Consider the following 11,329-nt stretch of genomic DNA (forward strand, 5'->3'; position numbering starts at 1 on the left):
AAGTGGAGTGAATGAAGCTCCAAAACTGATCCAAGGTATTAAATTCGGGCTCCAAAGTGAATTGACCAAAATGCCCTCCAATTGTCTAATTAAAAGGAAAAGAGGATTCTGTCACAGACAGATGGCGCGGCGCGCCACTAGGCCGCGCGGCGCGCAACCCTCCCAGTCCAGCTTCTTTTGCCTTTTAAAAATATATACAACCAAACCCCGATCCAAGTACCGCACAATACACTTATATACACATATGTACACTACGAATACTCGGGTCTTACAGATTCTTTTTGGAGATTTGAAATAGAAGCTTCATGCCTTTTAACTTCCTTCATATTCCATTTCCAATAGGCTCCTTCATCAACAGTCACATCTCTACTTTTGTAATCGACATGCGATGCCATGAACAAGTGTTCAGTTACTTCCTGATTTTCTTCAGAGACATTTGCCAACTGAAATTCTTTTGTTTGGCCTTGATTTTTCTTTGTTCTACAATATTTCTCAATATGTCCAAACTTTTTGCATAAATTGCACTTAAAGTTTGGTTTATCTTTGAACCAACAATCAATATCTTGATGATTTGTATTTTGACAAACTTTACACGGAGGGAAAGTACCTTTGTAATTTCCTTTCTTGTACGTGTGTTGTCTTGAATTTCCAACCTTGTTATTTTTGAAAGAGGCTTGAAAAGCACCTTCCACCTTTTCTTCGGATCTCATAGAGACCCTCTGTTCTTGTGCTTGAAGCTTACTGGTTAGTTCAGAAACCGTAAGCATGCTAATATCACAAGATTCTTCTATTGCGGAAATTTTGGCTTCAAAATTTTGAGGGACACTTATCATTATCTTCTCCACCACTTTCTGGTCTGAAATCTTGTCACCATGAAGTCTAATTTGATTAACAACATCCATTATTCGCGATGAATAATCTTTCACGAGTTCATCATCGTTCATTTTCAACAATTCAAACTCTCGTGTGAGAGTCAATAATCTGACAGCTTTTACTCTATCAGAACCTTCATAGGTATCTTGAATTTTATCCCACACATGTTTTGGTGTGTCCAAGTCCATTATCGAGGTGAAAATTTGATCAGCAGGTCATGAATGTAAACAGGTAAGTGCCTTATCTTTCTTCAGCAACTCTTCTTCATAATTTCTTAGTTGAGCAACAGTTGGGTTAGCTCTGAGTGCTGGAGGATCTTCATCAGTCTTTACAACCTTCCATAAACCTTGAGACTTCAAATATGTCTTCACCTTCACCGCCCAAATATGATAGTGCAACCCATTAAATAATGGAATTGCTGGAGCAGTTGAACTAAATGTCATGTCTAGTTTAAAATTTATTTATCGTGAATAAAACAGCCCCTTAAGAAGAGAGCTCTGATACCACTGTAAATGTTCAAGAATAGAATAGAATTCTACACTTGAAAGATTAAAATAGCAAGACTTTGTTGCTAAAGATTAAAATAGCAAGACTTTGTTGCTAAGTAGATTAGAAAAATAATGGAAGTGTAGAATAGAAATACTTAGAAGATTGAGTGCATTATTTGAAGATTTGTTATCTTATACAACTCTTGATTACAACATCTATTTATAGGCTAAAAAAACTAACTTTCTTAACCTCTAAGAAATCTTAGGAGCTAAGGATCACGAATACCGATAATTACTTAACAATTAAGGATACTAAAATATCTAAGTATCCTTAATGGATAAGAATACTTAATGGCTAAGTATTCTTAATAGTTAAGAATACTTAATAGCTAAGAATACTTAATAGTTAAGTTTTCTTAGTAACTAAGTTTTCTTAATAATTAAGTTTTCTTAGTAACTAAGTTTACATAACATAAGATTAATGTCTAATAACAAGCTTAGATACGCTAACACATTTTTCAGTTCCATACTTAAAAAAACTATTTTTTACCATTAAAGCGCATTCTTTTAATCTCGTGAACAAAACTACGAAAATTTACGAAGTTAGTGCAGATTAAACGAATAGAGTTTTAGTTATTTGATGATTCGGAATTTAGTTAATGAATAATGATTACAGGGAAAAAAAAAATACTGTGCATTTAATACTGTGCATTTATTTGTTTTAGCTGCTTACTACTATATGATTATACATCAGTAACGGAAAGCAGCTGGGTAATCCCAGTTGGCTACACCTGGCTATTTGGTTGGTTTGGGTCAGCTTTGAACTTTGAATTGTAGTATGAAAGAAGCTTTTGTAGTAGATAAACGTAAATAACATTGTACGTGAATACGAAACGCCTGAGGTATGTAATGTTAATTCTATACATAGCTTTAAAGGGGTGCGTATTTATAGTGCTTATCTTGTCTTGTTGAGAAAAATTAACGGGTACCACCCTGCTTACCAGTGTCAATTAATGGTGGATAACATGCTTTCTCTGCTTTTCAGAAAACACGATTATCGGGTCTTTACTTTAATCCATCATTTAACTGGTTTTCAGTTCAAGAGTCCCTATTGTGTATTTTGATACCTCTATCTCCAAGACTCCACCGGCAAAAGAAAAACATCATATTTTAATGATTTAGAAATGAATATCAGAAAAAAGATTGACAGGTGGAATGTCAGGTTTCTCTCTTTTCTTACACGGATGAGACTGCCTGAAAAGTAAGAAATTCTGACACCCATCATTTTCGAGTGAGTATTACACCAAAAATTGGCAAGCCTTTAATTGTACGAGTTGTACATTTTTTATTTCTTACGTGACTTTTATGAAAGAAAGCATTCCGGAAACATGAATAAGAGTAAAGGCCTCCCTTGGTAAGAGAGTGTTTAAGAATTATTACGATTAATAAACAAATAACAATAATTTAGCAAAAAAAGGTAAAAAAAGAAAAAAGAAAAAAAAGAGTTACTCTATTTTGATCTCAAACTTAACAATAATGGAAGTTGTAGAGCGAGTGAATACAAGTTTTAGGAGTATCGTTAATATATAAAGTCAGGGCATATAACTTTCAACTTAATTTTTTTTATTAATTTAATTAAACAACTACACGACTAGTTAAATCGGAATCACTAGCCGGTTGAATGCATATTTGAACTTAGTAATAGCTAAGTCAATTGAATCGAGGTTACAAGAACACTCGACTATAAGAGAGAGATGGGAGGTGAGAGAGAAAATATTGGGAGAGAGAGAGTTTCCGGCGAGGCATGGCACGGCAGGGGCAGGCACGGCAAGAATCCGGGAGCGATACAGCGGCAACTACGGGCACCATTTCGAGAGACAAAACAGAAACCACTTAACATCCTACATGTTCTTCAATTTCCCTGAAAATTGGAAAATTGTGGATCTTTGGAAATTGTTTAAACCATACGGGTCTGTAAGGGATGTATATGTAGCAGGCAAGCGGCTTCGTAACAGATGCCGGTTTGCATTTGTAAGGTTTGGTGATGTTAGAGATGATTCACAACTTCTAAAAAGCTTGGAAGGTATCAAAATCGGCGGTGTAAGCATTAGAATATTCAAGGCTACTGTAAGGTCACCTAAACGAGAGAAACAAGACCTTAAGAGCAAGACTATGTCAAGCCATGGTGGTGATCAGTCTAGAGGCGGTTTGAAATCAAACAACTATCGTGATGGCAGGAGTTTTAATGACGTGGTGGGGAACAGGAAGAACTACGACGACTTAAGAGAGGTTCTTAACAACAAAAAGAGTGCTAATGCTAATGCTGACCAAGCGCAAAAGAAGGAAGAAGTAGTAACTGAAAAGATTGTTGTGGCTAATGATGAGAAAATCAAAGATAACCTTGAATTACTCCAAAGGGCCATTATTGGGGAAGCAAAGAATAAGGAAATTCTTAATAATCTTGGGGATCTCCTATATGCTGAAGGGTTAGGCTCAGATCAAATTTCTAGGGGGACTTGATGTGCTATTGGTTTGCAACTCTGTTGAAACTACAAAGAAGTTACTGTGTAAGGATCATTCCATTAATAAATGGGTATGTAAAATGCATATCTCGAATTTTGATTATTGGCCTGATGGTCGTATGTCCTGGCTTAAAATCAGTGGAGTTCCATTACCATGTTGGACTGAAGTGTTAGGTTATTAGGACCCAAACAACGCTAGTAATTCTACAAGATTACTAGCCGAGTAGTGATACTATCAAGATCACTCAACCCACTTAATGAACGAAAGATAATAAATGCGAAAAAGTAAATCGACACAAGATATAACGTGGTTATATGCAATCGTTGTGATTGCTTTAGTCCACGGACCAACTAGAGATCGTTTATTTACTGAATATTTGAGAGTGGTGTATTACAATGACTATGAATGAGCTCTATATATAGAGCAAACAAGAAACCAACCAAACTACAACTTGATCTTCAAGTGTGCTAGTAATCATGAAAGATAAACCAACTAGCCATGCTTTACACCCACTAATGACATGATCACGGCCACAATTAGTGGTGTAAAGCAACCCACTAAGCACCTAAAGTGAAAGGAGAATCAATCAAGATCGGATCCCATGTGTGCAAGTTGCCCACTTGCTGCCAGACATCGTGCGCGCCGTGCACACTTAAACGTGCGCGCCGTGTACACTCCCAAACTTCGAGCAAGCCTTCTGATCAAAACTTCTCTAGTGCGCGCAGGGAGCGCGCCGCGCAGCATCACCGCGCACAATCAATTTGCTCTGTTTTTGATCTGTTTTTCTCTGTTTCACGCTTACCGAAATCTGCAAAATCCGTGCAAGTGTTGAAACAGTTTTTTTTTCTCTCGTTTTGTATAAATGTCTCCATACTCTAACAAATCTCCCACTTGGAGACTTTGAACAAAACTCCAATCATATCAATGAATTAACCAAGAACATTAAACCACCTTCGATTACCGCCAAATACCATTTGGGACACGCACGCTCAACACATACTTCGGATGAGTAGACTTTCGATAAAAGGTCTTCAATACTACTTGTTAAACTTGTAACACCATTCACATCTCTAGTTGGGGTCTTCTCTCATCAATTCATGAGAAGACCAATTGAGGTAATGCAAAACCTCAATTTCTCCGTTGTAACCACCTTAGTAAACATATCGGCAGGATTCTTCGTACCAAGGATTTTCTCCAAGAATAAAGTGCCATCATTTATATGTTGTCGAATAAAATGATACCTTATCTTGATGTGTTTCGTTCGACTATGAAACACCGGATTCTTCCCAAGATGAACCGCACTTTGATTATCACAATACAAGACGCAATAGTCTTGTCTTTTACCCAACTCGCCTAAGAAGTTCTTCAACCACACTAGCTCTTTAGAAGCTTCAGCAATAGCCATGTATTCGGCTTCGGTGGTTGACAAAGCAACACTCTTTTGCAATCGAGATAACCAACTAATTGCCGTTTTTTTTTTGAAACAGTTTTTTTTTTCTCTCGTTTTGTATAAATGTCTCCATACTCTAACATGAAGATACCTTCACATCCATTGCCGAATGGTGGGGAACGGTTTATGTTTTGGAAAATTGTTCGCTATCTGGTAACCAACAACTTACACACGGTAGGGTTTTTGTGAAGCTAGATAATCCAGCAACTGTTAATGATGCACTTAAACTTATCTACAAATCTAAAGCCTATTTCATAAAGGTTGAAGAAGAATGTAAAAAATGTCTGTTGAAAAAAGATAAGCCGGATGAACAAGATTTCAGTAGCAATTACTCTGATCAATCTACAGAGTGCATTGATTCAGACGATCTTTCGAGTTGTGAATATAATGATTTTCCATCAGAAAATAATTACGGGCTTTACAATGATGTTTTCTGTGGAAAGGATTTCGACGGCAAGGTAAACGAAGAATCCGATACCGGTGATGATGACAGTTCGGTTAAGTTTGCCGGAATTCAAAAAAAGATGGTGACAGAGCTAGAAGATGAGGAGTCGGGGTGCTTTGGTATTGGGAATTTATTTAATGATAGTGTCGAATTTGTGTCAGAGACCAAGGAGAATGTCTGCAGCTATTGTCCAGGTCCCAATGAAAATAATAATAACAACAAACCTAGCGATAAAGATGGGGGCTCGATGGTTAAGGAAAATAAATCGACAGGTACGTTAGAAGTGGATAAGGAGACGACTGGGATTAATGACTTGGGTGATAATGGGCCTTTCGCTCAGGAGCCCATAGAGTTGACTTTTCGATAACTTTAAGGTGCTTTCCAAAGGCATAGAACGAGCCTTTGAATCTTCCATGTTGAACCTCTCTATTACTTTCTCAATATATTTGGATTGAGACAAGTATAGAGTACCCTTCACACGATCACGCACAATACTCATGCCAAGTATTTGCTTAGCACCGCCAAGATCTTTCATCTCGAATTCTCGGGAAAGTAATCCCTTCAACTTGTTAATTTCGGACATGTTTGAACCTGCAAGTAACATGTCATCAACATACTGTAACATCCCGCCTTTTTCCATTTACTTTTCCGTTATACTAATATAAAGTCCGTTATATGTTTATAACATCTCCCGTTGATACGCGTTTTAAATTATCTCGTTTAGGTAATTCCCGCACCCGAACGAAAGTTGAGGGACTAAACTTGACAAGGGATCAAACCCTTGACTAGGTCAAAGGGTCAAACCCCTTTCACCCATTCATTTCCACCTCCATCTCTCTCTCTTTCTCTCTAGCAAGAACACACACTCAAAACCAAATTCATTCATTCATCATCTAAATCCGGATTAAGGAGCTAGCAACCAAATAAATTACATATTCGTGATCCTCTCTTCATCCTCTTCATTTTGGTACCAACTTCATCTCATTTGGGTAACTTTCTAAAATCACTAGATTTTGTGTTCTTGATGTTTTTAACTTATAAAAGTGTTAATTAGTGTCTATGGCTCAAGTCTAACATGAATATATGATTTATATGCTCGATCTCGTTGTTTTAGTGTAACTAGCATGAACTTGAATTTTGGTGTGTTGTTCTTGAATTTTGGATGATCATATGTTGTTAGATGTTAAAAGTTGGTGTTTTAATTGTGTTACTAGCATCACTAGCTTCAATTTGATGTGTAGGTTGCCTTAGAAAACTTCATGAACTTGATTAGTGATTTTGGTGAATTTGGGTTAGGGTTTGATGAACTTGAAATGGACTTTTGATGCATTGAATGCCATGGATTATTATTGGTAAGTGTTTAGTTGGATTGTATGCTTGATTACCTTCGAAACGGCATATCATTCATGTAAATTGGTTGCCCGAATCATTGAATTGCATTTATGAACTTGTATGCGGTTAATGTTAAGCATTTGATGCGGTTTTGGTTGTTGTAATAGGTAGATTGATTGATGAAATGTGTTTAGTTGTTTTCCTCGTCAAATTACCTTCCCAACGGTATAAGATACTTGTCTTGATTGTTTGCGGATCATAAATGGTGATTGTTTGAAGTTAGGTTCGTGCATAAAACTTAAAAACTGCCAGGATTCTCTGCACAGGTACCCGCGCGGCGCGCCATATACCCGCGCGGCGCGCCGTTTGGGTCTGTCCAACTTGGTCAATTTTCGAATAATGTTTGCTATGCTACGCACCTCCGATTCACATGTAACTTGTCCTAACATGCTCATACATGATTAAAAACCTCAGAAAAATAGTTCGGGACACGACCCGAACGTGTTGACTTTTTCGTTGACTTTGACCGACCAAAGTTTGACTTTTTGTCAAACTTAACCAAATGATTATGTAACCTTCCTAACTTGTTTATATACTTGTATCTTGCATGAAACTTGACAATTTGATTTCACATGCTAAATAATCGAGTAGTAACGAGCCATAGGACTAATTGAACATCTTTGACCTATCGTGTTTACCGTTATTGATACGACCTATTTGTTTAGGTCAGGACTAGCATTGTTCTTTGCACACGTTTACTTGTCGAAGTACTTTACTACTCGTGCACTCAAGGTGAGATCATAGTCCCACTTTTACTCTTTTTGAACTTATATTGGGATGAGAAAACATAAACGATTCTTTTGAACTAAGTGAACACAAGAACGGGAAAACAAACATTCTACATACGAGTTTAGAACAAAAATCCTCAATTCGATTATCATTAGTTACACTTGCCGGGTGTAAGCGAGAACTTATGTTATATGGCCATATGGGTTGACAACCCTCATCTTTGACGGTTCGCTACCGTCTACGGATGAAATATATTTTCGAGAATCAGTGTTTGTTCTAGCACTAAGTGATGGGGTATACAATGGAAGGAATGTTAAGCTTTGATAATTGGGTGCTCGTGAAACAAACTTTTGGAATGTATTACTATTATTTCATTGATGCAAATCTTGTGGTTCACTTGTACTTACTTACTTAAACCTATGATTTCACCAACGTTTTCGTTGACAGATTTCTATGTTTTTCTCAGGTCCTTGAACGATACATGATACATGCTTCCGCTCATTATTTGATACTTGCATTGGATGTCGAGTATATGTGCATTTCATGGAGCGTCTTTTGACTTTAATTTAAACCGTGTCGCCTAGATTTCATTCGTATTATAACGTTGTAACTTAACTATTGGTTGAACAATTCTTGTAAACTTTGGGAACAATCTTTATTTTGAAATGAAGGCGACATATTTTGGTCAAACTTTGTCTTAAAGACTTATGACCACGTAACGGGACCTAAGTAGACGGCGCCGTCAAACATGATTTGGTCGGGTCGCTACAGATGGTATCAGAGCGTTGGTTGTAGGGATTTAGAGTTCATTAGTGTCAATCCCGAGTCATAGGGTACATTGGTGAGTCTAGACTACAACCGGCATATAGACTTGAAGTAGGAATTACTTGACTACTTGTGCATTTATACTCGAACGCTTCTACTCATATCTACTCTTAGTTCATCTTAATCTCACGTTGTTTAATTTGATTGACGCGCCACCTTGACTATATGAAATGATGTCGAATGCACATATGAATCAGGGTAATATAATTTCCGGGATTATATTACGGTGACTCATATGAACGTTCCGACATTATGGCATAAAGAATTTAAGGCGAGTCGAGGAAAAACTTCTCTTTATCTTTACTCTATATCACGGTTAGTATTATTGAGAATACTAATCAATGATATTCTTGTGTCTTGAAGGAACAATGGCTCCTCGTCGTGTACGCCGCAATGAAACTCCCGAACAAGCTCTCGAACGGATGATAGCTACCGCCGTAGATGCGGCCATGGCCGGTCACTCATCCAACAACAATAATAATAACAACCACAACAACAACAACAACAACAACAACAACAACAACAATGGAGCCGGAAACTCAAACGAGGGATGCTCCTATAAAGCTTTCATGGGGTGCAAACCTCACACTTTTGATGGAACCGGGGGACCGGTCGTGCTCACCCGATGGTTTGAGCAAACGGAAGCCGTCTTTAGCATAAGCGGTTGTCGGGACCAAGACAAGGTCAAATACTCCACTCACACTTTCTCCGGAATTGCTCTAACATGGTGGAACACCTATGTTCAATCGGTGGGTACCGATGAAGCTCATGCCCTCTCTTGGGCCGATCTAAAGGAAAAGATGATTGTTGAGTATTTTCCGCGCGAAGAAACCCGAAAGCTTGAGGAAGAACTAAGAGCTTTGAAAGCGGTCGGAAACGATCTTAAAGCTTATAATCAACGCTTCGCCGAACTATCCTTGATGTGTCCTAATCTTGTTAACCCCGAATCTCAAAGGATTGAGCTCTACATGCTCGGTCTTCCAAAAAGCATCAAACAAGGGGTGATGTCATCCAAACCCACTACTCATCAAGCCGCTATGAACATGGCTCGCCAACTAATTGAAACGGTTGACGAAATCGTAGTTCCGGCACCTAAGGCCGAGGATAAATCGGGCGGCAACAAAAGAAAGTGGGAACCCTCCCAATCAAGCAACAACAACCTTGCCAAGAAATCTTTCACTTTCGACGGCAAGAAGGGTTATGCCGGGAATCTACCTTTTTGCAACAAATGCAACAAACATCACTTTGGCGAATGTAGTAAGCTAATTTGCCATCGGTGCCAAGGAGTTGGTCATAAGGCCAACGATTGTAAAAGTGCCACTCCCGTCGCTCAAAAGTGGCCCAATGCACCAAAGACGGGCACTTGTTACGAATGTGGCCAAACGGGTCATTATAGAAATGCATGCCCAAAGAAGAAAGATAACCCCAATACGCGCGGCCGAGCTTTCAACATAAACACCGAGGAAGCCCGGGATGACACTGAACTAGTCACGGGTACGTTTCTCCTCAACAATTCTTATGTCTCTTGCTTATTCGATTCAGGTGCCGATAAATGCTTTGTATCCAAGACTTTGACTCATTCTTTTAACACTCCACCTCTTCCATTAGATACCACTTATACCATTGAAGTGGCTAACGGGAAACTATTAAGTACCGACACATATTACCGGGGGTGTGCGTTAAACATTTTGGGTAAGGAATTTGAAATTGATTTGATACCCATGGAACTAGGAAGCTTTGATGTAATAATCGGTATGAATTGGTTAGTCAAAACGAAATCTCACATTCTTTGTGATCTTAACGCAATCCGAATTCCTATCGAGAATGGTGAACCTTTGATCGTCTATGGCGATAAGAGTTGCACCGGACTCAACCTTGTTTCGTGTGTTAAAGTTAGAAAACTACTCCGTAAGGGTTGTTTTGCGATCCTTGCTCACGTTAAGAAAGTCGAGTCCGATGAGAAGCACATCGATGATGTGCCAATTGTTAGTGACTATTCCGATGTATTTCCCGACGAATTGCCGGGTCTTCCACCTCATCGACCGGTTGAATTCCAAATCGATCTTATTCCGGGAGCCGCACCCGTAGCACGTGCACCATATAGACTCGCTCCATCTGAAATGCAAGAATTGCAAAGTCAAATCCAAGAACTACTTGATCGTGGTTTTATCCAACCTAGCCATTCACCTTGGGGCGCTCCGATTTTGTTTGTTAAAAAGAAAGACGGATCCCTACGAATGTGCATTGATTATCGTGAACTAAATAAATTGACGGTTAAGAACCGATATCCTCTTCCTCGCATCGATGACCTCTTTGATCAACTACAAGGGTCTTGTGTATATTCGAAAATCGATCTCCGCTCGGGTTATCATCAATTGAGGGTTAAGGGGGAAGATGTCTCCAAAACCGCTTTCCGAACTCGCTATGGTAGTTATGAATTCCTTGTCATGCCATTTGGTCTCACTAACGCACCGGCGGTGTTCATGGATCTTATGAACCGCGTGTGCAAACCGTATCTCGATAAATTCGTTATTGTGTTCATCGATGACATATTGATCTATTCTAAAAATGAAGAAGAGCACGAACAACATCTCCGACTTGTGA

The 11,329-nt window shown here is 38.6% G+C and overlaps 1 protein-coding gene across 1 annotated transcript; it reads right to left on the reverse strand.

Moving 5' to 3' along the window:
- Positions 1-251: 251 nt before the first annotated feature.
- Positions 252-1,061, reverse strand: LOC139848604 (uncharacterized). The gene has a single exon (XM_071838327.1). The coding sequence runs from the start codon at positions 1,059-1,061 to the stop codon at positions 252-254; it is 810 nt and encodes a 269-aa protein (XP_071694428.1).
- Between the last annotated feature and the right edge of the window lie 10,268 nt (positions 1,062-11,329).

This window comes from Rutidosis leptorrhynchoides, chromosome 5, assembly GCF_046630445.1.
Source record: "Rutidosis leptorrhynchoides isolate AG116_Rl617_1_P2 chromosome 5, CSIRO_AGI_Rlap_v1, whole genome shotgun sequence".
Lineage (NCBI taxonomy): Eukaryota > Viridiplantae > Streptophyta > Magnoliopsida > Asterales > Asteraceae > Rutidosis > Rutidosis leptorrhynchoides.

Coding starts and splice junctions, on each gene's coding strand:
- LOC139848604 (XM_071838327.1), bottom strand. CDS start 1,061: ATGGACTTGGACACACCAAAACATGTGTGGGATAAAATTCAAGATACC.